Below are 25,917 nucleotides of genomic sequence, written 5' to 3' on the forward strand. Positions count from 1 at the left end.
AACCCCATGATGCATGCACAACCCCCAACCAGTCAATGACAACCTCTAAATATTCAAATTTCGCCACGACCCAGAGAGCCTCAAGAGACAAACCACACAAAGTCCACGCAAGAACAAAAAGAAACAACGCTTTAAACAAGCAAATCACCCTCCCCCATCTCAACCCCCCACCCCCACCATCCACATCCTCGGCCTCTACCCCTTCACCCGTCTACTCACCCTCCCGAACCTAACCCTCCTCCTCTCAACCCTCTTAGCCAGCTTGTTCCTCTCCTCACTCAACTCCTTTGACAACATCCACGACAAAAACCCCTGTCCCGTCTTCAGATTCTCCCTCTGGTCCCCAACAATCCCAATCAGATCCTCCACAACATCAGCCACAGCCTCCACCTTCTCGTTACCCCTGCCGGGACCCTTGGTCAAGAACCAAAAGTGTCTATTCCAGCTTCTCGTGGAGTTGCTCGCCATCTTGCCTTTATCTCCGAAAGGATTGAATGGCGCCGGCGATCGTCTGGTGATTAGGACCGAGTGTAGCCTGGATAAGCTGGCAGGCTCTCAGTTGCGAAGGAGGTGGTCACTGCCCCCATCTTCACCCCAGTCGTGATCATCGCTGTTGTCATGATTTACAGCCACCGCCTCCTTGGCCACCTCCATCACCACCCTCACCCCAGAATAAACACAATATTTTTGCAAAATACGCGTCGTCAGTTGCCCTCTTGTTTTGAATTAACTCCCGCACTTTGGCTTCCACGGAAGCGATAACAACCCTCGCAGGTAACAGCGCAACCCGACCCGGAGCCCTCTAAGCCAACTCATGAGCCCCCACTTCCTCCTCCTCCTCCTCCTCCTCCCCTTCTTCCTCCTCCCCATCCTCCTCATCGTTACCCCCATTTTCTCCAGGCCCCCCACCAGCACCACCACTCCCATTCCCACTTAACCCCCAGCCATTCGCCGCACCTGTCCTAGAAGGCTCCCCACCCGACGTCCCATTAGTCGTCGACCTCTGCCCCGGGACCGACTGCGCCCTCGCAGCCGCCCATTGTCTCGCCCGCTCAGGACTCGTCCATCTATTACCAGCAGGTAGTCAGCACCCCTTACCTTCGACATGAACAACTAAAAAAAAGAAAAACTCACATTTTCACCCTCCCCTCATCCCCACAAGTAGCATACATCCCCGCATCCCTCGGATTCCAACAAACCGAATTCACCCTCGGGCTATGCGCCATCTTCTTGTGCACCAACTGCCCTGTCGTCCTGTGCCAGACAAACACGTTCCCGTCCTCGCTCCCGCTGATCACAAGGTTCTCGCCCGCTCCCCCAAACCCCGCCCGGATAATCACCTCGCCCCCCGTGTGCCCCTTGTACTTTTGAAACACCTCCTTCGTCCCAAAGTCGTACAACAGTGCCTCGTCATCGACCGTGTTGACCAACAACCACTTTGAGTCCTGACTCAGGCTGACGCTAGTGAGCCTGCTCTCCAGTATCAGGTCGACCTCGTACTCCCGACGAGGGATGTGGTAGATATGTACGCCGCGCCTGTCGTCCATAGCCACCAGCCACTCCCCATTCGCTGACACGACCAGGTCCTCGGTCCTATGCCGCCTGGTCCAGTTGTAGAGCAAACTTCCAGACAGGTCCCACTCACACAGCGACTTGGCCTTGTCAAGAGACCCAGTAATGAAGGTCCTCCCATCCGGCAGCCACCCAGCACTGCTGACTGGCTCCCCAAACTTCTCGAGCGCCACGACCAGTTCCCCCGTCTGCGTGTTCCACACCTTGGCCTGCCCATCCATACTACAGCTCAAAAGCATCGTGCTGTCGGGGCTCCACGCAATGTTGGACACCTCAGCGTCGTGCGTGTTGATCACACGCACGTGGTTAAACGTCTGCGTGTTCCAGATGCAAATACCCTTGGCACTGCCGCAGGTTGCGAGGCGTTCGCCGTTGGGCGAGAACCTTATCTGCCACACCTCTCCCTGCTGCTTATCCAGCTCCACCATGACCTCGGTTGGGAACTGAGAGTGCTCGCACCGGTGATCCGAGTAGAGCGACGGCGGGTTTGTCGTCGTGTGATAGAGACACTTTTCTATCTGGTTGTTTTTCAGATCGTTGAGAAGCACAGCAAGTCTCTGTTCGGGGAGCATCACCGAGGGTGATATGGATTCTGTTGTCCCAAGTCAGCAAAACCCATAATCCAACAACTTGGAAACCAACAACCTACCAGATAGCTTCCTCAACAACTTCCGTCTGCTATCCCCTCCGGCCCCATCCCACTCGGCCTTGCGCCTCAGATCCTCCTGGTCTTGACACATTAGATACTTACTCAAGGTGCTGATAATATGCGGCTGATCCTTGCAAAGCGGCGTCAGCTCTCTCCTCAGGACCGCCAACGCCTTGTTCCTCTCGCTCTGCTCCAGAAGCTCCAGAAACTTTTGCTGCCTAAGTCTGAACCTCATCGAGTTGCGGTCCGCCCCAGGAGCGAGAATCAACCCTCCCAGTCCCCCTCCCCCCGGCCCCCAAAGCAGGCTCTCCGCATTGTCCCATCTCCCCTCCAGCACCGCCGCCCGGAAAGCTGCCACGTTCGGTGACTCGACCTCGTACCCCGACTGCTGCGAGACTATCTGGGCCGCATCGGCATACCCCAAGTCATCCAGAGCTTGTATAAGAATCCTCGTGACTTCCTCACGGTCGTGACCAAAGTAATCTGGCGGGACGTCGCCTCGGAGGTGGAGGGACGAGTACATGTCCTCGTTGTTGTTGTTGTTGTTGTTGTTGTTGTTGTTGTTGTTGTTGTTGTTGTTGTTGTTGTTGTTGTTGTTACCGTTTCCGGTTTCGGTGTTGCTTTTGTTGCGTCTAAAAGCTGAACCGTGGGAAGCCCAACCGGCTCTGTAGGATGATGATGACGATGATGAGGGTTGGGAATCGTAGTCGGTTCTCATGTCTTCTTCTCCAGTTCGTAATCTCTTGTTCGGTCGTGTTTGTTGTTGTTGAGGTAACAAAATGCCGGCGGTGGCGTCTTCGCCTTGAGAAGGCAGGTCCTCAGACTCGTCGCCCCGCTGCCTCCTTCCTAATATCTGCTGTGTTGTCGTCAGGTTGGGAGGGTTGGAAGTGGCGGCGGTGGTGGCAGAGGTGATTCCAGCCGAGGGGGCCTGCGGAGTGGGCTGCAACAACGATGCTATCGTCGAGGCTTGGGGAGGACTCGCAGTGGTGGTGGTGGAGGTGGCTGACGTAGTGTTGAGGGTTGGGGGTTGCTGGTCTGCCACGGCGATGGATGTTGGGGATCCGCGGGACTGGGGTTCTGTCCTCGCGGAATGCCTGTGGAAATGGTTGGGTTAGGGGGGTTAGGATATGAAGAGGAGAGGAGAGAAGAGGTAAGCAAATGTAATCGGCGGCGGGAATTGTTGAGTTGATGGGCACGGTCAAACGTGCGTGGAAAGCTTCTTTCTATGGATGTCGTCGTATTGCTTTGATGTGACGGGTCGTCGGAGCTAAGATACGGTAGCGGACTTGCTGGCTGAGTGAGGGGCAACAACCCCAAGTGGCTTGCTGACGTGCCGTCACTGCTGCTCCGGGGCTTGATAATTGTTAGTGAAGGACGTGGAGGTTGAGGCCGTGCCTTTTAACCCCGATGGTGAAGAGAGGAAGAAGAATAACGATTGAGCGATATGCCCTCTAGTGATACCAAAACTTATTTTCAAGGAGGATGTTGGATTTGCAAATTCCAGAGCTTGAGAAGAATGTCTGGGGTCTCTGGAAGGGGGGATGTTGGGATGCCTGGGCATGTGCCTGCTCTGACAAGCATCCAATGCCGCCTACATGCGGTAAGAGCATCTGTGACCTACCTTACCCGGAAAGCTACGACAGCGATGAGATGGAGCTACAAGGTAAGAACGATGTGTATAAGCTCAGTCAATGATTGTTTATATCATAAATCCTTTGCTTTGTCGAATGTCATTGTAAAGTATCAAAAGCTCTGGGTGCATATGTGGCTTGTCCCTCGTGATCGAGTGGGGACACCCACTGGCCAGTTGGTGCCTCACTGTGTTCTTCAGCGTGCGATTGGCCTAGAGAACAGCCTCACACTCTTATCGGGTGTGAGTGCAGCTTTAATGAAAGCCTAGATTATTAGTTCCCTCTATCTTGGTTGCAAAGAGTTGCACCACCACCTCTCTGTCTCAATCATCTCACACTGGTAAATCCCCCTCCTCAATCACATCTGCAAAAACACCCCCAGTGCAAAATAAATAAATAAATAAATATACATATAAATATATACTCAACGCCACTTGCTAAAATGCCATGCCATGCTAATAAATATATGCTACAGCTGCAACGCCTCAATCCTAATCTACTCTCCCCCCTCCCCTTTCCTTCCTCTCCCTTTTGACCACCTCTTATATACACCATCTCCTCATCTCATCCCATCTCATCCCACCCCTCTCATAATCTCTCTCGCCAAAAAACTCCTCGTCGTCTCGAAAGGAAAAAAAAAAAAAAAAAAAAAAAAAAAAAGGGTATAATGGACTCCCAAGAAACCAAAAAATAAATAAAAACGGAAGTCGTTTAAAAAGCGGGAATCATGTAATACAGAGAATAGGCGTCAAATCAAAACCCCAAAAACGTAATAATGCAAGTTGTGCATTCCTCCTCTTTTTCTTCATCAATCCCCGTCTCTCTCTCCATGTCAAAGACGCCATCGTGGTAAAAATAAACTATCAAAACGCCCAAAAAGTGCAGCAAAATGTTTGTGGTGGTTGTTATTCCCTCATGACTCGTCGTCCGTAAGGTCGTCGTCGTATGTGAAGGTGATGCCGGGGGCGTGTTTGGTGGTGGTGGTGGTGGTGTAATGCGTAGAGTTTACAAAAAAAAAAATATTTAAGAAAACGCCGTTGATATTAAAAAGCATGAAAAAGAGTCCAAGAAATCCAGGATGAAAAAGCCACAGATGATACAAGCGACGACAGCAGAATGAGAACAACCATGAGAATCATATCCACAACTGGGGTGGTATCCAGCAACGGCCCCTCTCGTTCGTACAACAGTGGATACCACAACAGGCACCCGGGGGAACCAGGCATCTGGATCCTTTCGTTCCCACAAAAATCACGTCTCTGCCGGGTTCCCCCTCTCAAACATCGTGTCATCGTCTGATGCTGGTCCTCATCCGAGCATTGCAGCATCGCATCGTTCGATTTGCCTTCGATTTTCCAGAATGCCCCTTAGGTCGGCAGTTAGCGGCAGTTGCTCGTTAGAGAAACCCCCCCTCGCCAGCACCGAAGACACCGACGCTGCCGCGCCATCCGCAGCGATCACGCTCGCTCATCGAAGTTGGCGACTGCGGTGGCAGGGGTGCTGGTGGAGCAGCCCGGGGATGGAGGTGGTGAAGACTCTGAGGTGGTGATTGCGGCATGGGAGGGTCGGCCGCTTCGCCGTTGCTCCCCCGGCTGCTGGTGTTGCTTGTGTTGGTCTGGACCAGCAACAAGCTGCTCGTGCTGCTCAGCCTCTTGGTGAACTCGCTAAAGCTCAGGCGTTTGGCGCTCGAGTTGGATTGCCGCTTTTCCGTCTGGCTTCGTTGCAGAGGAGGGGGCGAGCCGGGGCCGAGGTTGGACAGTGAATCCTCGGCCAGCGCTGTTGAAGGAGAAGAGGCAATGATGGTCGCCAGCTGTGGTTGGGAGTGTGTTCTTTGAGACATGCCTGGCCTCGTCCGGTTGCCAGAGTAGCCTGTCTGGGGTCGAACACCGCTACTCGATGACAATGCCATCAGAGCCTCATGGTTATAGCTAAGCGGGGTCTTGATCGAGTGAGTTCTTGGTGGCGGGTGAGGTCGGTCTCGTAGGTCTGGTCGTCCAGAAATGTAATTCAAGGCCCGCTGAGCCGAACTGTGGTGGGATGAAAACCGGTCACTGTCCAAATCCGCCTCATCAAATGCCCCATCGCTATCGTCATCATCATCGTCGTCATATTCCGAGGAATCATCATCCAAGTCCCAAGCGCTTTTCAGCCCAGTTTGTTCGTCCAGGGCTGAAACTGACGCTGAAGCCGCAGCGGCTGTCTCTGCCTTCCGCCTGGCATCCTCAGCTTCTCGCTGCCTCCTTTTGTCATCCATGTCTCGCATAAGAGCATCAAATCGGGCCAATGAAGTCAGTTTCTCCTCGCCAGGAACTTCACGTTCCGAGCCGGGAATGCGCCGCATTTGGAAAGCACGGTCCAGAATGGTTTCCCGTGGCCCTGGAGGCGATGTACCGGCATCCATAATAGGCGCAAGTGGTGTTGGGCCCGAACTGACACTCCCCCGTTCCCTCACCGGTGAGCTGAGAGCCGAGGACCGCCCTTGTGCCGAAGTCCACCCCTCGATAAACTCGCCCTGGTACTCGCCAACGGTGGTGGCCGGGGACGGGAGGTCGGCCGGGAGCATAGTGGTGTAATTCTGGAAAGCCATATGGTGCGTCTGAATCGAGCTCGTGGCTGACGAAAGATCACTTCGCTTGGATCGCAGACTTGGTGAATCCGAGAAAGTCACAGGGCGGTCGCGCCCAGAGTGCGTCGTGTGGCCCCTGGTGAATCCGGGTCGCGGTCCAACATTCCCGCTGCCTGGCCTCTGGCTGTCGCTTAATTCCCTTGGACGGGTAAAGGGGTTGACAAATGTTGGTGAAGCGGGCGTGACCGGGCTCAGGGGCGCTCTGCCTGGCGGCATATTGGGCTGAATGAGCTGCTGGATGAAGCGAGACCAGTCCTGGAGATTGTGTCTGGGCTGCTGCTGCTGCTGCTGCTGCTGCTGTTGCTGTTGCTCATCCAGGATACGGAACAACAGCTGTGCCGGTCCTGTGTCCTTGTTGGACGTGAAGCCAGCCGTACGACTTGAGCGTCGCTTCCGCAGCTTGTCCGCAATCGGGTCTGGAATAATGTTGATGACCAGAGTCGGGAGGACAGGTCCTTGTTTACGATGGGCCATCATCTGCACCTGACAGTCGGTGATGCTGTTGATTGAGTACTGCTGTGAAGGTTCTTGGTCGTCCTATCGATGCCACATGTTAGGTCACGCCACCCTTCGAATCGGTTCTCCTCGTCTTTCCCAAAGCACAACTCACTTTGGACTTGTAGATCGACAGATAGATGCCTTCGGATGGCACTCTGAACAGCTCCCTGGGAGCCGAGCTCCTGTTGGACGGCGCGCGCATGATACCGGCCGTCCGGTCCCGCTGGGGGCCACCCACAACCAGATATCGAGGCTGGTGACACAAGGTCGTCAGTACAACTTGTCCGCTTGCCGTCTTCTCAACAGCATCCTTCTCAACACACCTTCCACAACGCCCTCCCAATGATCGTGCCCCTATCCGGGGGCACGCTCAAGTATCCCTCCATCTTGCCGCAGTTGTCGAGAAAGGCCACGGGCGAGGTTGTTGTTCTCGGTGCGATTGTCGTATCAGAACCAAAGACGATCGTGACAATCGGGAGAAGGTATTAAGCATTAAAGATAGCGCGCATCGTGAAAAGAAAAAAAGGCGAACTGGCGGTCCACGGTTCCGCTTTCTTCGTCTTCTGGCTCCCCGGTACCAGCTCGAACCTGGAAGCGATCGCTGCAAGGGGGTCTATTCCAAACGAACAGCAACCGACACCACCTCAAACAAACAGCCTGGTAGCCAACAGCAAACGACAAGGAGAAGCGGTGGGGAACAGAAGGCAGAAGGGCAAGAGAAGAAGAGGAAGGATTTCTGTCTGTTCTTCAGAAAGAGACGATATCACCTCCGAGGAGGCCAGTCGGGTCAGGGTTGGACGAGGTCAAGCAAGGGACGAACCATGCAAACCAGGAGTGTCTGGAGGCGAGATTAATAAAAGAGCCCACCGTGCCAAGAGGCATTTTCAGTGAGCGAACCTGAGAGGGGGAGGGGGCAGCAGCAGCCAGCAGGTACCCAGGGGTTGGGATGGCTAGCCTGCGACTCTGACCAGGTTCACCAGGTTGACCAGGATGCCCTCGGTTTGACCCCATTGGACCAATTTCCAATCGCCTGCCAACACTTGGTTAGCATCACTGCAGTATCCGCAGATCCAGCGAGGCACCGACCCGGCGGTTCTGACCAGGAGACAGGAATGTTTTTCTTTGGCAAAGTGAAACGGGGCAGCATTCCTCTGCAAAGCGCTGAGGGGAGTGAAGTGAGTGTGACAGATCAACAAATGGCAGTATACATCCATCAGGTGCCTCGTGCCCCTTCTTTTTCCCGTTCGAGCACCCCCTGTGCAGTCGCTAATCGTGGGAGAATGTGGAGCCCCACCTCTGGATCAATGAGAGCGGGACTTCTAGAGAGAAATGGGTTAGGGTGGTCTATCGCCGGGCTTCGGTGAAAATGGAATCCCCAAGTGGCCCATCAAATTGACCAAGATCGACAACCTGTGTGTCACCACATCTTTTTTGATCTCTGACTCTGGAGGGAGGGGGCACGGAGGGTGGTAGGGTTGCAGTTGTGCCTCGAGGACATCATTTGCTGTAAGATGGCTGATCTCTGCAGAGAAACAACCGGGTTGCCCCCTTCCAGATACGCCTGAATGTCAAGAGCTGTCGTGGTTTCGGACCCTGGCGGTCCTTGGGATAAACGGGGACAGATGCTGTACATTGTCTGCAATAGCCGGCGCTCATATAGATACCCTGCAGCATCTTTCTCTTATAAAGTTGCTCCTATCGGTCTGTTGTTTATCGCTCTTCCCGTCGGTGAGACTCACATATTACTTACATATGTTGTGCCCTCAACTGCAATACCACTCTAGACTCTCACTCACTCAGATCCTGTCGGAGCGGGGAATTTGATCTTGCACTCACTCACTCAGTCAGTCCAGGTGTTGGCTCCATAAAACGGCCCCTCTCGTCCCTGGTTATAGGCCATGTGGTTCGGCTGCTGCTGGCATGGTCCTGCATTATGTATGTATGCACTATGTATGGATGGACAGTACATGCATTAGCATACGAGCCAACGCCTATGTGGCTGCGCAAAAAAACCAAAAGGAAGCTTGCAGTGCGACTTGTCATTGAATTCCACATTCGGGGCATTCTTCGTCGTCGTCGATACACATCCGCTAGACCGAGAGCAGTTTGGGAGCCTCTCGTACACTTTTGTCCCCTGCCTCCCCGCTCCGGAGTTGACCCCGAGGAGAAGACAGACGTCGGCGGCAGAGTGGGAGGGAGAGAAGACTCAGATCTAGGTTGTGCCACACTGTCGGTGGCGGCAACGAGGATCGACCGTGGTGGACGGGCTGTCCGGCTGCTGACCGCATGTTCACATCCCGGCCGAACAAACGGGGAAAACGGCCGGGAGGTCGCACAAGAGAAAAAAAGAAGGAAAAAATTGCAATATGGAAAGGAGGCACGGAGACAGGTACTCGCCACCACCACACCACATGAGAAGCAGGCATAGTGGCGTGCTGCCGGTCCACTGTCGTGATGGTCGAGTGCGGTGAGGAGCCTGGGTGTCGATAGCGGCATGGGGCTGAGAGCGAGCCGCAATATTGCATCATGCCGCCGGTGGTTCCAGCTTGTCGAATCAGTTTCTCGTTGCCGCTTGTTTTGTATCTGTTGATCCTTTTGATCTCTGGCTCAGATGCTGCTGCTCAAGAATCGAAGAGGTTGGCGTTGGCGATCTTGAGACGGTTTGTGCATTTGCGGGGTTATGCTCAATCAACCCCCGATCTGGCAGGGGTGAAGACCAGGGGTGAAGACCAGGGGTAGGTGCTTTCTGCCATCTCGTCGTTGTTGACCTCTCCAATTTTCATGTCTCGTCTTCCCAGCACGATATCGCAGTGATGCGGCAGCGGTCTTGCCGCATAATATGCTGTGCAGTATGCGGTGAGCAGGACATGTCTTTGCCCCTTGCCCCCATTCGAACGTCAACAGAACGGTGAACGGTCCGGCCCTCACCTGCATTCCGCTTCCTCCTGAATTGTCAGTATTGCTTTTTCTCCGGGCTCAAAGAGGCCCACAATCTTCCCAGTCGAGAAGTGCCTGCAGCAGACAGTCTGGGCATGAAATGGCACCAAGTCGGACACGGTCAGTCAAGCTGAGCCCAAGCCGTTTGACGGAGCGAACCTATCGACTTGTCCGTCTCCATGCCGCGTTGCCCGAGGTGGAAGGTGAAGGTCAGGTCACGGTGAGACAACAAGCTTATTTTCAGCGACGGGAATCGTTCAGCTTGACGAGGTGCCGCAAAAGCGCCTAGGCGGCGACGGCGGCAGCGATCTTTGAGGCCTGTAGAAGCCGAGATCGAGGTCAGTCAACAACAACGTTCTTGTGGGGGGGCCGGAAGCAGCCGTATCGTCATGGTGACTGGCGATCATCCAAGAGCTGCACCTGAAACATCGGTCTCCATGACGGTGACAAAAAAAATGGTGTTGACAGGATCGAGTTGATGTGTGGCTGATCACTGCCGGCGGAATCTTTCCGTTTCATTTGGACATCAGACCTGGGAAGGAACACCTGCAGCTGCACGAGGTGCAGGACATGAACCTGCCTTCCTCACACATCCGTACCTTCCATTTCAAGTCACCACTACAACAGCCACGGCAAGAGCCACCTGCTATTGCCACATTCATCTTAATCTTTTCTTGACCGCCCTTCAGACAACTGGAAAGTCTCTCCTTCTCTCACATTGTTTCGGACCTATCATCGCAGCTCTTTGGAATATTCTGCCCGAAATGGCTGATGGCACGCATTTGACAACCTTCTTTGGAACCTAGATGCGCCTATCTGCCCCTCTCCTCCCCACCCACGCCCGTCTCGACCAGAAACCCCCGAGTCCTGGTCGATACAGGTCACTGGATTTATCTCCAGCACGAACATGTACCGGTGCATTCTATCCACTGTACCTACCTGCCTTGCCGGCGTTATGGGTATGTTGGGGGCCCATGCAGCACGCCATCATGCGCCGTCTCCAATACCAGCAGGACGCTTGGACGATATCAGAACCACAGAAAATGAAGTTCACCACCCTTCCTCAGCTTTCGGCACAAATTTCAAAACGACAGTGTTCGAGGCCTTCGAGTTCGTTCCGGTTTTTACTAGTACGAACAGGCCGTGGTCGTTGGTGTCATGAAAGCACGTCGTCAAAGTTCCCACGGACCTCACAATGGTGGAGCAAAATCATTCCAGACAAGCCCATGCCGTTTCCAGGATTTCCTTCCGAAAAGTGCTCTCGGAATTCCAAGTCGTCGGGCTCCGCTAGTACCATCGCCGACCGAGGTTGTCCATGTTGTAATTTTAAAATACGCACGGCTCTTACCGGTTCATCACTTGGTAAATATGAACTGACCCAGAATCTACGATGACATACACGGCACCTCTTATTTGTTGCTGAAAAAGACAGTCTCCTTACCCTCCTCCTCCGAGTCATGGCCTTGCAGCAAGTAAATATATATGCCAATTCTCCGACTGGGATTTGTCCCCGAGCGCCGCACCGAAGAAGCGGGATTTCACCACCGAACCGGGCTCCACTCCGGGCCGTTGCGCTAGTGTCGTTTTGTTGCGCGGTTCCTGAACAACCCCATCAGTCAGAGGGTGTGGGCACGGACTACGACGTCGACGTCGAGGTGTCTTTGCCTTTGCAGGGCACGTGTCTGCGTGGCATCGTTTTGATTCGAAGTTTTTCTGTGTAGGGTTGGCGATAAGGAGGTGGGCTGTTGATGGGGATCGAGATACGAAGTCTCAGGTGGTTCTGCCTTTAACCGAGCGTTGCGGCAGATAGATCGGAGCTAACACGGGGTGGTGGTTGAAGAAAGAAAAAGGGGGCGATCTCCTTCGGTAGTGTAGCCGATGGGGACTTTTTGGCGTGTGCATTGGGATTAGTTCTGGTTATGTAAGTTATCACAAACATCATCACAGGTTTGGGAAGCAAAGGGGGTTGGATGGGTGGGCGGTAACCATGGCATGGCATTGTTGGTAGCTGTCAGAGATTCTGGGTAAGTCTTTTTTGGTCGTTGGGCAGAAGAAGCGGTATTCCCTTATTTGATCATAGCAAAGAATCAGATATGTTTCCGGGTGGTATGGCACCTGCAGTAGTCCTGCATGCGAGAGCTGTGACAACGTTGGATTGATGCTGCTTTTGGCTTAGGTTTTTGCTTGGGTGTTGGGTTGGGTTGGAGGGGTGAGGGGAATGGGATATAAGTGAAGGGGGGTATAATATGGCGATGATGCCTGGTTGGATGCTTATGTGTGCTTGATGGGATAGGTTTGCAGTTGGGTATGATGGGTGAGAGAAAGGGTTCATGGAAGCCCAATGGACAAGGTAAGCAAGAGGACGGGTATGGGAATAGATGGGAATACGAGGTGGCAAAAGAGAAAAGATTCCGCGCATTACTGATTGCTGCAGGGTCCATGTCAAGAAGAGATGGATGAAACTAACTACAGTCAATAGCCTTCCGGGAAGCAGGTTTTGTACATGTAGTAGTTGGGGATGCTATGTTTTGCCGGAAGCCGGTGCCGATATGCGGAGCATGATGACCACACAGATTCGGTGTCTAACTGAACATCAGTAGGTGCTCGTTGGCCGAGTGTTTATGGAGAGCCCGGCATCCAAGGACAATCTGCAATCTCATCTGCCATCGGGCTGTGAGCTGAATATAAGTGAGATGTACCTCCCGTACGCGGCAACTAGAGACCACGTGCCAGATAGCTGGTCATGAGCACAAGCTTTCTCTCGAGGGACACCTCGTGGTTAAGGTGAGAAGTTTAGGGTCATTCACAGATTCATCAAACGGTAACCATTGCAGGAGGAGTTCTCCAACCAGGTTATACATGCATCATCACAAGCCCTCGAGCAGATCACACAATACACAGGAATACACTGGAGCTCACCAACACAACGCTCGTCCTTCCTATCTGCTAGAACACAACTATCTAACAATACAAGCCATCAGGAACAGCCGTATCTCCTCGAGTATCGTACAGCAACAGACACCAACCAAACTGCCGGTGTTGTACAACAACAACCACAACAACAACAACAACAACAACAACAACAACAACAACAACAACAGAAAAGAAACTTATCCGTGGAAAAAGTGTAAAGCCTGTAAACGCCAATCAGCAAAAAAAGGTATCGTAGCAAAGAAAACAAAAAGGAACGATAAGTAGTAAGAAAGAGAGAGAAAATCACCACGGTGAGTACCAGTCTCTTGCCTTTCTGACCCTGGGACTCTCCCAAAAGTCGTTGGTTGGGGAGGGCCAGCGTTGACGGCGGATTGTTTCCATGTTTGGGAGGAGGGTGCCGTGTGGTGGGTGTTGGAGTTGGATCCTGGGTTGTTGTTGACCTTGGGTGGTGGTGGTGGTGGTGGGGGTTGGGATTGGGAGGTTGATTGCTGACCTTGGGTGCTGGTCTTCTGCTTGCTGGATTGTTGACTCGGGGATGTGGAAGGCTGACCCTGAGTGGTAGTAGTTGTTGACTGCTGCCTCTGCAGCTCAACGTCTCCCCCCAACTCCCTCTCCCCATCCCACTCATGACGCCACCCCTCCTCCAACCTCATCAACTCGCCCACCAACCTCTCATGCTCCTCCGTCGCCCCATCCTCCCCATACAACTCTCTTCTCAACTGCCCCATCCGGCCATGTATCATGGACTTCTCCTGCTCCTCCCACTCCACCTGCTGCTCGTCCCGTGGCGGCTGCTCCCTCCCCTGCCTCTCCGCCTCCAACCTCCCCAACTCAGCTCCCAACCGACAATGCTCCCCCAACGCGCCCTCCGTCCAGTCCCGCCATAGATCCGGTTTGATCTCGTCCAACCTACTTTTTATCCTCTCCCTCTCTCTTGTATACTCCTCTTCTTTCCGCTGCTCCTCGGCCCAATCAGGATGGACAGGCACCCGCTGCAAACACCACGACTGCCCCGGCCCAGAACGGTACATATCAAGGTTATTGACGTAATGCTCCCAGTCGACACCCCCGTCCGGATCGTTGACGTCGGCTTCGGTCGCCGAGTCGTATTGGATGTCTGCGAGAGCCATCAGATCTTCGTCTTCGACTTGTGCGATGGATTGCTCTGCTTCGGGGACGGACATGGATTCTAGAGGTTGGAGGTAGGGGGTAGTGGGGGAGGTGTGAGTCGAGAGTTGTGAGGTCCGAGTCGGAGGGGAGGGGGGTTGGATGGGGAACGGGGGTGAGAGGTGGAAGTCGGGGAGGGGGTGGGGGGCGGATGGGTCAAGTGGTGCTATTCGGGGAAGTGGAGTGGGGGGTTGTTCGGGTTGGGGCTGGGGAAGGGGATGGCGAGGGGGTGGTTCTGAGGAGGATGAGGATAGGGGGGAGGCGAGGAGGGGGTGCCGAATGAGTCCGAGTCTGAGGGTGGGGGGTGGTGTCATGTATTGGCCTGACATGAAGGTACTAATTTCTTCGGGGGGATGGGGATGGTCTCGAGTTCGAAGTCGTTGAAGTCGAGGTCGGAGGAGGAGTTGGCGTCTGGGGGGGAGTGTTGGTGGAGGGTGATGTTGGAGGGATCCCAGAGGTGCTGTTCGGGGGGGAGGTGAGTGGTCGCTTGACTGATGGCGTGGGCGCCGTGAGAGGGATAGGTTTTGTGAGGAAGGGAGCTCAGGGCCGAATAGAATGGGGTACTGCTCTGATATGGGAAGGGCATTGAATGAGGCTGGGTTTGGGGGCAGAGTTGGGGGTGAGGACCAGATGGTGTCGAGGTGGTTGTCGTGGTTGATGACGTCAGCTAGGGCTTGGGGAGGGGGGGGACTGAAGATGAGGAGGAGGAGGAGAAGGAGGAGGAGGAGGAGGAGGAGGAGAAGGAGGAGGAGGAGGAGGAGGAGGTGGTGGTGGTGCTGGACGGAGAACAACAGTGAAAGGGGGGCTGTCGATTTCCATTTTGTCATCCTCGAACTCCTCCCAGCCTTCGTCGTCAAACTCTTCCGACTCAGCGTCGTAGCCTTCGTCTTCGCCCGTGTTATGGTCTGGGTCAATGATTTCCATCTCCACGTCCATATCCTTATCCACGCTCTCGGCCATGTCCTGGTCCATGTTAGTGTCCCTATCATCGTCCATGTTCCCAGGCGCAGCCTCAACGACCTGATCGTTCACAACACCAACATCCTCCAGCCTGGGCAGTTTCGTGGCCCTAGGTGGAGACTCCGACTCATCACTAGACACCACCGTAGCCGCCGCCATAGCAGCCTTCATCCTGAACAGCACCTGCCGGTGAATCTCAGCCGTCTCCTCCTTCCAGTCCACCTTCGGATCCGGCACCTTGATCTTAAACTCCTTCCCCTTAAACCCCATAGCCGTAATGTTATACATATCCTCCAACTTCCTCCTCGCCAACCTATACATATCCATCCCCTTGTTCACCCTCTCCTTCCTCGCCATCTCCTTCTCTTCTTCCTTGATCATCTCCTCCCTCTCCTCGTCCGTCAACTCCTTCCACCTCACCTTCCTCGCATGCTTGGGCTGCCACATCCCCCTCTCAAAGGGCACATTCCCGCACTCCCCGTTGACAATCTCATTCTCGTGCAAACCCGCCACTCGTTCCAGCCCAGTCTTTTCCTCCTCGTCCTCATCACTCATGTACATCTCCTCCAAACTCGGCACCAGATTATCCCCAGTCTCGTAGTCGACATGTCCATACGTCATCATCCCAAACAAACACTCCCACCCGCACATCGCCCCCAGCCCCCTCCTCCCCCCCTCCATAACAACCAGCTCCTCCGGCCTCATGAGAATCTCGGTCCCCCCCCTCTCCCACCCCTCAAACTGCCCGACGCCCATGTCATAAATCTGCACCCCCATCACCGGCTCCCCACTCCATATCTCCCTATTCTTCGGCGGCACGTCATACCTCAGCTTCAGCTGATGTATCCCCGCCTCGGTGGTGTACCCCTTCCTCCTCAAAAACTTCCACAGCGGACTCAGCCCCCTCTGCCCCATAAACAACCTCGCCAGAACAGTCGACCCCGGCCCAAAGACGGGATCGTTGAACAAGAGGACCAACTTTACAAAAAACAGCTGGAAGCGGTACAGATCATCGTCGGTGAGGAAGCTCTCGTTGCAAAAGAGGGTGAGTCTCATCCTGTTGGTAGGGCACTCTAACACCAGCCAGATCTTTTGGAGGGTGGCGTCCGTTTCCGGGAGCGTGCGATGACCGTGTCTGGCGAGGACGGCGAGCACGTCACGCACGCGAACCTCCCTTTGCACCACGTGCTGCAGCCAGAGAAGGCCTGGTACAAGACGGGTTTTGCTCCCGTCGCAGTTGACGTGCATGTCGTCTTCCCCCAGACAGGCCTGGCCCGGTCGGGGGAGGGAGATTTCGTGGTCGGAGCGGGTGCACTTTCGGCCGAGAGGGTCGGGGATGAACCAGTGGGCGTAGACGGGGGACGAGTAGATCCTCGAGGCCACGGGGGCCATGTGCCGGGACCAGGCAAAGACAAACTTGCGCATGTTGTGGTTGAGGGTGTTGTGGAAGCCGCGGTGGAGGGCGTGGAGGTTGACGAGGTCTTTGGGGCGGAGGTGCTTGCAGACTTCGATGAGGAGCTCGGGGGTCGTGCAGAGGGTTGACAGCAGGTCGATGGTCGGTTTGGGACGTTTGGGGGCCCGTTGTGCCTTTTGCCAGGTTTTGATCGATTGCTTCAGGGAGAGGAAACGTTCCCTCGCGATGGCACGGTATTCCCTCTGCAGCAAGGGGTTATTGTTCTCGAGGCCGTGCTCGATCAGCTGTGACTCCCAGGTGGCTTCAAACTCCTCTTCGTTCTTGCCAAGGACGGCTGCCTCATCTTCGGACTCTTCCTCGTCAGAGAAGGCGAATTCCTTGGGACGGCCGTGGTAGACGAGCTGGACTCTGTCGGAAAGGTTAGACACGGTAGGGATGATTCTCCCGTTGGCAACAACCGAGCGAGCCTCCTCCTCCCAGCGGGTCATGTGGAGGACGATGGAAGGGACATCGGGCCGGATACCAAGGGCCTCGATCTCTTCCTCTGTTCTCTCTTCGCGAGCGACAACGTTGTCGAAATAGATCCGCTGGGCCTCATTTTGCGGGTTGGCGATGAGGTCGTCCAAATCCCAGTCATCATCGTCATCGTCAAAGAAATCCAAATCCTGCACGTCATCAACCCAGTCGTTGTCTTCGAGGTCGATGGCACTCATGGCGAGGTGGAGGAGGGACAGTCGTCTTGTCTGTGGTCTTTGGTCGTGGTAGGCGAACTTTTGGAATGCCTTCGGGGTCTTTGTCAAAGCAGTTTCAACAGTGAGAAAATGTCAATGGAGACAAGGTCATTAATTGCAAAAAAGACGAGATGATCTTGTAGTTTTTTCACTGAATATTTCTGTGGGCTGGCGGCGGTGTGGTCGACATGCGTGTCTATTCACAGCTATTGTCAATGGTCAACAATAGGAGCTCTCAAGAACAATGGGAGCAGCTTATGCGTCACGAGCCCACCACCACCAGGCACCCGGCTCATAGCCAACCAACTTCCAGCTCTTATCTCTCTCTACAATAAGAGTTCAGCTCTTGTCTGAAGAGACCTATTCAATCCGATAAAACAGAAGTCACAAGTAATTACATCGCAAAGAAGAAACCCGGAAAAAAAAATAGGGCCCAGAAAGTACATTCTAGGAAAACACTACTACTAGCTTGCCGTCTGCGGCGTGAACACATACAAAAGAAACAGGAAACATGCCATAGCCTCCGACTCCTTTTTCTACAACCAGGAAGAGGAAGAGGAAGAGGAAGAGTACGAGGTTGGACGAAAATGCCACCGTGAATAACCATGCTGCTGTCGCTCACACTTCAAAAAGTTTTACCACCCCGAGTCTGTCGCTTGCCCTCGCCGGATTGCTGCGCGTTCCTGACCAGCTCCAGATACTCATCGTACACAGCTTTGGGCCGGGGACGGTCGCTGTCCTCGCTGCTGCCTTGAGACGATGTGTCGTCGCGAATCTCCAAGTCCGCCATGGGCAATTGCTGAGATACACTCTGGTTGTTCCTCTTGTGCCTGAGGACAGTGCTCTGCTCGCTTTCCTCCTGCTTCACCTTCACGCCGCCGGGCTCGCCGTGTTTTCTCTTGATGCCTTTCTTGAGCCCTCCTTCCTAGGGGATAGATGTTCCGTCGGCGCTCCCCATTTCGTTCATTTCCATCTCCTGGTTCGGCGGCGAGATGATGCTCTTGGTCGGCTGCCAGATCTGCAGCAAGTTGTCCTCGGCCGCGCTGCAGACGAGCCAGGGGATGTTTTTGTTCCAGCTAAAGTCGGCCAGATGGTTAGTGTGGCCGCCGTGCATGAATAGAAGCTCCGGCGGTCCATCCTCAGCCTCCTCGGGTGTTTGCTCGTCACCAATAAGGCTGATATCCCAGAGGATAATCCGGCGGTCGTAGCTTCCACTGCCGAGGATGGCGTGGTCGATTGGGTTCCAGGCCAGAGAGGTAACCGCGTCGTTGTGGCCCTCGAGCGTGTGGATCTTGCCGGCCTTGAGGTTTCGGAGATCCCAGATACCAATCGTCTTGTCAGCCGAGGCGGTGGCGACGAGGTAGTTGACCTTGGGGTTCCAGGCGATGGCATTGATGGCATCGCTGTGGCCATCGCGGGCAACGGCAGCCGCCTTGGTGCTGTCAGCGGTGCGGATGTCAATGACTTGCATCGTCACATCGTCTGATACGGTGCCGATCCAGGACGGGGTGATAGGGTTGTACTGGACATCGTTGACGACATGGCTGTGGTGGGTGTACTTGCGCCAAGGCCTCACCTTCTTGTCAGTGCCGCTGTACGAGTTCAAATCCCAAACCATGACGGTATTGTCTTCGCTACCGGTCGCCAACCAGCCAGGCTTGTCTGGGCTCCAGTCCAGACCGAAACCTTCCTGCGTGTGACCAATGCACTCGAGCTGGGGATTGGGGGTTCCCGTTGGCTGCAAGCTGTGCTTGGTCCGATCGAAAATGAGCACCCTCCCGTCGACAGCGAGCGTGGCGATGATGTCGGGATTTTGAGGTTGGTATCGCGCCTTGTTGACTTCACCCGGGTGATCGATCTTTTGCGTAATCGTCATCTTGATCACATGCGGCTCGCCAGATCCGCCCAAGTTTCCATGTCCGCCAATCTCGCCGCGGTCCTCATCGTAGTCGCGAGCGCTAGGCTTGACCGGCTTTGGCACCTCGACGTCGGCGATCTGAAGGTAGTTTGGCTTGCCCTCTGCAGTATGTGTTCCCAGAAGCAGGCGATGGGTCGTGTAATTCTTGTCTGGAACGTCCTTAACGTCGGGGAACCACTGGGTGGTCAGTGTCGGCCACTCCAACGCTGTGCTGAGGATCATGCTGTAGAGGAATGGACTGTTCTTCTTCCAGACCTTGTACTCTGCCGCAAAGTTAGCCGCTGCCAAGTCTCGCGAGCTCAACCAGGAGAACGCCTACCCTCGTTGATGAGTTTTTGCTGCATTTTCTCGTCCTCGTCCTCTTCCTCCATATTGACTGCAAAGGTTGTTAGTGTCTCTCGCGGCGGATTTGGTGGGCATATATAGCGACATACCGTCCACGTCGTTGACAACCTCGGAGGGAGCCATGGTGGTGATTGCGCTCCTGCAGTCCGCAGATCAGAGATTTGGAGTCTTGAATCGCAGAAAGGCAGGCCGAAGCAGTGAACGAGATGGTTCTTTGAATTGAAAGAAACCAGTCGCGATTGGATCAGAGGTGTTGTTATCTGGAGTCAGAAAAAGAAGCTTCTGTTTAGTTGCCATGAAACTTTCAATACAGAATGAATTCGAAGCAAGGCCACCGCCATCGACTTTCCCAACGCGACGCGACCACGCGACGTTTAATTGATTTTGCGCAAAGCCTTGGAGTAAAGAGCTTGGGTCTCCAGAAGGTCTGTGCTCGCACAGTTAGAGTACCTAGGTACCTGGGTACTTTGCGGTGGGGGCGAGGGGCATTGTGGCTTCGGCCAGTCAGTCACCGGCCATTCGTCGTTTCACAGCCTCACTGTAGCCCGAGGACAACTGCAAGCAGCACCGTCAGTTTTACACCTCTCCAAACTTAACTCAACCCGTCCTCAACGTCTAACCCTTCCAAATACGCATATCAGGCACTCGAGCCCCCCTTGCCTATCGCACATCTCCAGGAATATCCCAGTATCCTTTGGCTACGAGTTACGACAAAAGCATCTTCTCTGGGACAGACAGCTACTTTCCTCTTGTTTTCTTTCGCCGCCGCTGCGCATCTTACTCTGTACCACTACAAAGCGTGCGACTCCCGCCAAAAGAAGACCGACCGTTTTTATTTAGTGTCGGCATCACCTTCCACGACGACCCGACCTCGGCTACCACTTCTACGACTAGCTTTCTGCAACAGATTGCGCCTTGTTGAGCGCTTGCCGGCAGGATGGGGTGAGTATTCCATCCGCATATCTCTCTGCGTCAGCATGCGACTGACAGACATGATCCAGTGTTCCCAAGTTTTTCAGATGGCTCTCTGAGCGTTACCCGGCGATATCGCAACTCATTGCCGAGAATCGAATTCCCGAGTTCGACTGCCTCTACGTGCGCCAGCCTTCTCGAGTCGGGAGACTATACCCATGTTGTGCCAGTCGCTAATATGTTGGTGAATTTCAGTTGGATATGAATGGTATCATTCATAATTGTACCCACAAGGACTCGGATGATGTTCAGCAGGCCCGTATCAGCGAAGAACAAATGTTCATCGCTATATTCAACTATATAGAACATCTCTTCGGTAAGATCAAACCGAAGACGCTGTTCTTCATGGCCATCGATGGTGTCGCCCCGCGCGCCAAAATGAACCAACAGCGTGCTCGTCGCTTCAGAACTGCTTTGGACGCTGAGAGGGCCCGTGATAAGGCCATTCAGGAGGGCAAAGAGTTGCCCAAGGAGCCACCGTTCGACTCCAATTGCATCACGCCAGGTATGTTGCTGCCACCAGACGTCTGGTTTTCGGTCTGCTGACCTTGACACAGGAACTGAGTTCATGGCCAAGCTTACCCAGCAGCTCAAGTACTTCATCAACAAGAAGGTGTCTGAAGACAAGGACTGGCAGGGCCCCGAGATTGTCCTGTCAGGGCATGAGGTCCCTGGTGAGGGTGAGCACAAGATCATGGAGTACATCCGCAACGCACGCGCGCAACCGGACTACAACCCCAACGTCCGCCACTGCTTGTACGGCCTCGATGCCGATCTCATCATGTTGGGTCTCCTGAGCCATGACCCACACTTCTGCCTCCTCCGAGAAGAGGTTCAGTTTGGCCGCGTCAAGGACCAGCACAAGGTTAAGGAGTTGGAGCATCAAAACTTTTACCTGATGCATCTCTGCATAGTTCGAGAGTACTTGGAGCTGGAGTTCCAAGAGCTCAAAGTACCGGGCGCAATCCCCATGCCGTTCGATATGGAAAAGGTCATTGATGACTTCATCTTGATGGCCTTCTTTGTGGGCAACGATTTCTTGCCCAATCTTCCGCGCTTTCACATCAACGAGGGTGCGTTGGCCACCATGTTCAAGATTTACAAGGAGGTGCTTCGAAAGTGTGATGGATACATCAATGAAAATGGCAGAGTGAATCTCAAGAGGCTAGCCATTCTCTTGGAGGAGCTTGGGAGAGAAGAGTACCGGTTCTTTGAGCATGAAAACGAAGATGCCGGCTGGCTGCGGGGCAAGAAGATGCTTGAACATGACGAGGCCGAGATTGCCAGGGCTCGTGTCAAGGGCAAGCTGATCATCAGCTCAGATCAAAAGACGCTGTGGAAGACAAAGATTCGAAAGTTTCTGACCAACCGGAATTCGCAAACTCTCGATCTCGGCACCGGCCTAAATGCGGCCGACCGCAAGTTCGTCCAGGATCTGGCTGATGCTGCGCACATTGAGTGGGCTACTAAGGAGGACGACGATGGACGTCGTCACCTTATTTTGACCTTCCCTGTGAGAGACGACGAAGACGAGGAGGACGAGGAAGCGCAGTCGGCATCTCTTCGCATTGTGAAGAAGTACGACAGTGCCCAAGTTCTCGACCTGACAGGTGCCGATGCCCAATCCGCCATGGAGGCCAAGTACAAGCAAAAGTTCCAAGAGTGGAAGGACGGCTACTACAAGGACAAGTTCCCCGAGTGGGCCGAGGGGAAGCACGAAGATGAGTTGCGCAAGCTCGCAGAAAACTACGTTCAAGGTCTTCAGTGGGTGCTCTTCTACTACTATCGTGGAATTGCGTCATGGCCGTGGTTCTACCGCTATCACTACTCCCCTCTGGTCTCAGATGTCGTCAAGGGTTTGGGTGCAGACCTCAACTTCACCCTGGGCCAGCCGTTCAGGCCGAACGAACAGCTCATGGGTGTCTTGCCCGACCGCAGTAAAAGCATCGTGCCTACCGTATACTGGCCCCTCATGACGGACAAGGACTCGCCCATCATCGATTTCTATCCCCGGGATTTCGAGCTCGACATGAACGGAAAGAAGATGGACTGGGAGGCCGTCGTCAAGATCCCCTTCATTGACGAAAAGCGCCTCCTCGACGCCATGGCTCCCAAAAACGATCTTCTTTCCGACGAGGAGAAGGCACGCAACGACTTCGGTGTGGCCCTCAAGTTTACGTATTCTCCAGATGTCGATTTTGAGTATGCCTCATCCTTGGTGGATGTTTTCCCGCACATCCCTCACTGTCACTGTGTCGAAAACATCTTTGATCTTCCTCCGGTCGAAGGTCTTGAGTACCGCGCCGGCCTCACCGATGGCGCTCTGTTGAATGCCGAGGCTTTGGCTGGATTCCCATCTCTCGCCACCCTGCCTTATACGGCTAGCCTTGGCTTCCATGGAGTTAATGTGTTCAAGCAAGACAGCCGCAACGAAAGCATGGTGGTGAACCTCATCGGCACCGAGATGAGAACCAAGGTCGAGAGTGCCAAGGTCAAGCTTGGACAGCGCTGCTTTGTTGGTTATCCTTTCCTCCAGGAGGCCAAAATTGTTGGGGTGTCTGATGAACTCTTCGACTATGTCCTCGACGGAAACGGTCAGGTGGCCACCCTTCACCATGGCCATCGTGAAATCGAAGAGTTTGGCAAGAAGGCCAACAAGATTGAGAACTTTTACAGTAAGCGTATGGGTATCTTGATTGGCCCTGTCGAGTCCCTGGTCAGGGTCCAAATGTTGAAGGGTCTGATCAAGACCGACGAGGGCGCGACAATCAAGGAGTACGGCGACATCCCGGGCATGGAGACGGACTATGCTTCTCAGATCATTGTCGACGAGGTTGCCAACGAGGACGAGCGCTTTATCGAAAAGGCCGCCTTGCCGCTTGAGGAAGAGTTCCCCGTCAAATCGATAGGTTTCTTCTTGGGCGACTTCAACTATGGTCAGCCATTGGAAGTATCTGGCTACACCAACGGAAAGCTTCAGGTCTGGCTTGCCACCCTTGAAAGCCGGGAGCCTGACTTTGCGAAGCGCATCATTTACGAGTCGGAGCGGGGCAATTCTTACATGCCATCCTACATGGTCGCCAAGCAGCTCGATTTGCACCCCTTGGCGCTCAGCAAGATCACCTCATCTTACTTTGTCAAGACGGTTGGTGATCTTCGCGTGAACTTGGGTCTCAACCTCAAATTTGAGGGTAAGAAGCAGAAGGTGCTTGGGTACTCTCGCAAGTCTCAGACCGGTTGGGAGTTCAGTAGTGCTGCCGTGCACCTGATTGTTCAGTACATGACCAACTTCCCCGACTTTTTCGCCGGTGTCAAGAGGAACCCTTCGGGCGCCGAGTTGAAGGAAACTGATCTCTGGAGTGACCCTAATCTGGCCACAGCCCGGGTCAAGGAAATCGGTGCCTGGCTCAAGACGCTCAAGACCAACTCGATGGAGCGCGTCCCTCTTGATGCCGAGCAGCTGGACTCTGAGGTCGTCATGAGGATTGCTGCGGAGGCTGACAGTCTCAAGCTCAGCGCTATTCCTACTGTTCCCAAGAAGATGAACGGCGTGCCCAGGAATGCGCTTTTGAGGCCCGACGATGCCGAACATCGCCTGGGCAACCAGCACTTCGCCTTGGGAGACCGCGTGGTGTACGTTGCCCGCACCGGCAAGGTCCCCATCGCCTTCCGCGGCACTGTGGTTGGTATCAGCCGCACCCCCACGGCCAAGTTGTTGGATGTTGTCTTTGACGTCACGTTCATGAGCGGCACTACTCTCGGTGGCCGCTGTCCGCCGTTCCGCGGGCAGACTGTGCCGTCTACTACTCTTCTCAACCTTACCGGACGGCAGGTTGTTGCCGGTTCCAAGAACCAGCTCGCTCGCCAGCCCGTCACACCATCAGTTACCACCTTGACTACTCATGGCGGGTATCACATGCACCAGGGCAAGCGTCTGCAAGATGCCGGTGCTCCTTCTCAAGCTGCTTGGGGACGGGGTGGACGGGGTGGTCGCGGCGGTGGCAGAGGTGGGTACGGTGGACCCAGCCAGGACGGCAGCAATGGTTCTGCTTCTGCTCCGCCGATGTATGGGGCTGTTCCGCCCCCTTCCAGCCTTGATGCTCCTAGGGGAGGAAGAGCGCGCGGACGTGGTCGCGGCAATGGTGGTCAGAGGGGAGGGCAACAGCACAACAACCTTGCCTTCCGCCCTGCGCCTCAGCAGCAGCAGCAGCAGGTTGATGGTCAGAATGGGGAAAATTCACGTGGAGGCCGTGGCGGGAGAGGTGGCTTTAGAGGAGCGCCTTATGCTGGCCGGGGCAGAGGTGGTCCTCGTGGTGGCGCTCGAGGTGGCCAGGGTCAGGGTCAGGGTCAGCAGCAGCAGCAGCATCAACAAAGCGTGGCGATTCCTCCTTCCGCGAGCTAGATGTTCTCGAGGGGCTATCCCTGAGCTTAACGTTGCCACGGATCTAATGGGTTTAGGGCGGGCACCTCATGAATGACGATGACGATGACACACATCAAGGCCTGGTTGGGTTCGGTTTGGACTTGGAACAATGGACAAGTTGGGAAAATGGTTTCCGGCTATATGGTTCTGGGTTCAAAAAAATGTCTAGAGGGCGGATATGGATTGTCATCAGGGTCAGCGCGGAATTTCTGTTGTTGAATTGGTATGGTGTATGGGTATATATCAACAAGCGTTTAGTAGTTGATGATTGAGTATTTATTGTCTTGTTGGAGCAACGCTGTAGGGATTAGAAATTGGAGTAGCCATTGTGCAACGAGGTGTCAAGTTCAAAATGTGGTCCAAATCTCAATCAGAAGCCCACTCTCTGATGGCACACACCTCTCGACGAAACCGCCAACACAGAGGTTGCATAAGACGGGTGGTTTTACAGTCTTGGACATTTAGCATATCACCATGATATTATGAAAGCCTGTCGTACACTCACTACCTTTCGATTAAAAGAAAAGCTGGTTTGTTTGCACAACTGTGTTAAAGGGCAATTCCTCAGTATTTCAATGGTATCGGTATGTCTCGATATACACTATTTTCTACAATTTTACCACCTCATCCATCAAGTATTTAAACACCCGTCCCCCCCCCCTCCCTCCCATTGGACTTCTTTCCCTTATCATCATCATCATCATCATCATCATCATCATCTCCATTCACCACCAGCCAAAACAACCGAGTAAGTCAACCCCACCAACTAACCAACCCAACTCCTACAAAAAGCCTCCCCCCACCACCGTAACAGCCCTCTCCCTCTGCGACCACTGCCTCCATTCAGCAGTGGGAACATCCCCCTTCTGCTACTGCAACACCCGGCTCGGGTGCGGCAGCTTGGGGTGTGAGCACGAGTGCTTTAAGTGGAAGAAGATGCCGGTTTTTGAGCCGGAGAGAAAGAAGAAGAATGGGGGTGAGGATGAGGATAAAAAGAAGAAGAAGAAGAAGAAGAAGAAGAAGGGGGTGAAGAAAACAAGAAGAAGCAAAGGGACGGCAAGATTGAGAGCCTTGGATGGTGTGGTATATGAAGTTTGATTAAGATGGATTTGACTACCCTCCCATGCCATAGGTGAGTTT

The 25,917-nt window shown here is 54.1% G+C and overlaps 5 protein-coding genes across 5 annotated transcripts; 1 reads left to right on the top strand and 4 right to left on the bottom strand.

Annotated features, from left to right (window-relative positions):
• Window positions 1-802: 802 nt before the first annotated feature.
• On the bottom strand, window positions 803-3,857 carry QC764_211360 (uncharacterized protein; the record flags this gene model as incomplete). Its single annotated transcript, XM_062944841.1, has 3 exons — window positions 2,222-3,857; window positions 1,135-2,164; window positions 803-1,067 (listed from the first exon to the last, which is right to left on the bottom strand). Exons 1-3 carry the CDS (start codon window positions 2,937-2,939, stop codon window positions 803-805), a joined length of 2,013 nt encoding a protein of 670 aa, XP_062803713.1. The 5' UTR covers window positions 2,940-3,857.
• Window positions 3,858-4,514: 657 nt separating this feature from the next.
• Window positions 4,515-8,749, bottom strand: QC764_211370 (uncharacterized protein). The gene is given in 5 exon segments (XM_062944842.1): window positions 4,515-7,015; window positions 7,089-7,229; window positions 7,300-7,388; window positions 7,408-8,006; window positions 8,063-8,749. 3 exon segments carry the CDS (start codon window positions 7,360-7,362, stop codon window positions 5,249-5,251), a joined length of 1,971 nt encoding a protein of 656 aa, XP_062803714.1. The 5' UTR covers window positions 7,363-7,388; window positions 7,408-8,006; window positions 8,063-8,749; the 3' UTR covers window positions 4,515-5,248.
• Window positions 8,750-13,129: 4,380 nt separating this feature from the next.
• On the bottom strand, window positions 13,130-17,101 carry QC764_211380 (uncharacterized protein; the record flags this gene model as incomplete). The annotated part of the gene is made up of 3 exons (XM_062944843.1): window positions 13,130-13,287; window positions 13,341-14,687; window positions 14,728-17,101. The coding sequence occupies 3 exons, from the start codon at window positions 17,099-17,101 to the stop codon at window positions 13,130-13,132; spliced, it is 3,879 nt and encodes a 1,292-aa protein (XP_062803715.1).
• Window positions 17,102-17,550: 449 nt separating this feature from the next.
• Window positions 17,551-19,761, bottom strand: HAT2 (Histone acetyltransferase type B subunit 2). Its single transcript, XM_062944844.1, has 3 exons — window positions 19,472-19,761; window positions 19,357-19,413; window positions 17,551-19,300 (listed from the first exon to the last, which is right to left on the bottom strand). Exons 1-3 carry the CDS (start codon window positions 19,503-19,505, stop codon window positions 18,045-18,047), a joined length of 1,347 nt encoding a protein of 448 aa, XP_062803716.1. The 5' UTR covers window positions 19,506-19,761; the 3' UTR covers window positions 17,551-18,044.
• Window positions 19,762-19,909: 148 nt separating this feature from the next.
• Window positions 19,910-25,198, top strand: exo2 (exonuclease II Exo2). Its single transcript, XM_062944845.1, has 4 exons — window positions 19,910-20,324; window positions 20,384-20,477; window positions 20,550-20,859; window positions 20,912-25,198. Exons 1-4 carry the CDS (start codon window positions 20,320-20,322, stop codon window positions 24,754-24,756), a joined length of 4,254 nt encoding a protein of 1,417 aa, XP_062803717.1. The 5' UTR covers window positions 19,910-20,319; the 3' UTR covers window positions 24,757-25,198.
• The last annotated feature ends 719 nt before the right edge of the window (window positions 25,199-25,917 follow it).

The sequence above is a fragment of the Podospora pseudoanserina genome, chromosome 2 (assembly GCF_035222485.1).
Source record: "Podospora pseudoanserina strain CBS 124.78 chromosome 2, whole genome shotgun sequence".
Lineage (NCBI taxonomy): Eukaryota > Fungi > Ascomycota > Sordariomycetes > Sordariales > Podosporaceae > Podospora > Podospora pseudoanserina.

Coding starts and splice junctions, on each gene's coding strand:
- QC764_211370 (XM_062944842.1), bottom strand. CDS start 7,362: ATGGAGGGATACTTGAGCGTGCCCCCGGATAGGGGCACGATCATTGGG. Junction 7,230..7,299: donor TTGGGAGGGCGTTGTGGAAG/GTGTGTTGAGAA, acceptor TTGTGTCACCAG/CCTCGATATCTGGTTGTGGG. Junction 7,016..7,088: donor TGTCGATCTACAAGTCCAAA/GTGAGTTGTGCT, acceptor TGGCATCGATAG/GACGACCAAGAACCTTCACA.
- HAT2 (XM_062944844.1), bottom strand. CDS start 19,505: ATGGCTCCCTCCGAGGTTGTCAACGACGTGGACG. Junction 19,414..19,471: donor GGTTGTCAACGACGTGGACG/GTATGTCGCTAT, acceptor CAACCTTTGCAG/TCAATATGGAGGAAGAGGAC. Junction 19,301..19,356: donor GCAAAAACTCATCAACGAGG/GTAGGCGTTCTC, acceptor ACTTTGCGGCAG/AGTACAAGGTCTGGAAGAAG.
- exo2 (XM_062944845.1), top strand. Junction 20,478..20,549: donor CCGAGTTCGACTGCCTCTAC/GTGCGCCAGCCT, acceptor GGTGAATTTCAG/TTGGATATGAATGGTATCAT. Junction 20,860..20,911: donor CTCCAATTGCATCACGCCAG/GTATGTTGCTGC, acceptor ACCTTGACACAG/GAACTGAGTTCATGGCCAAG.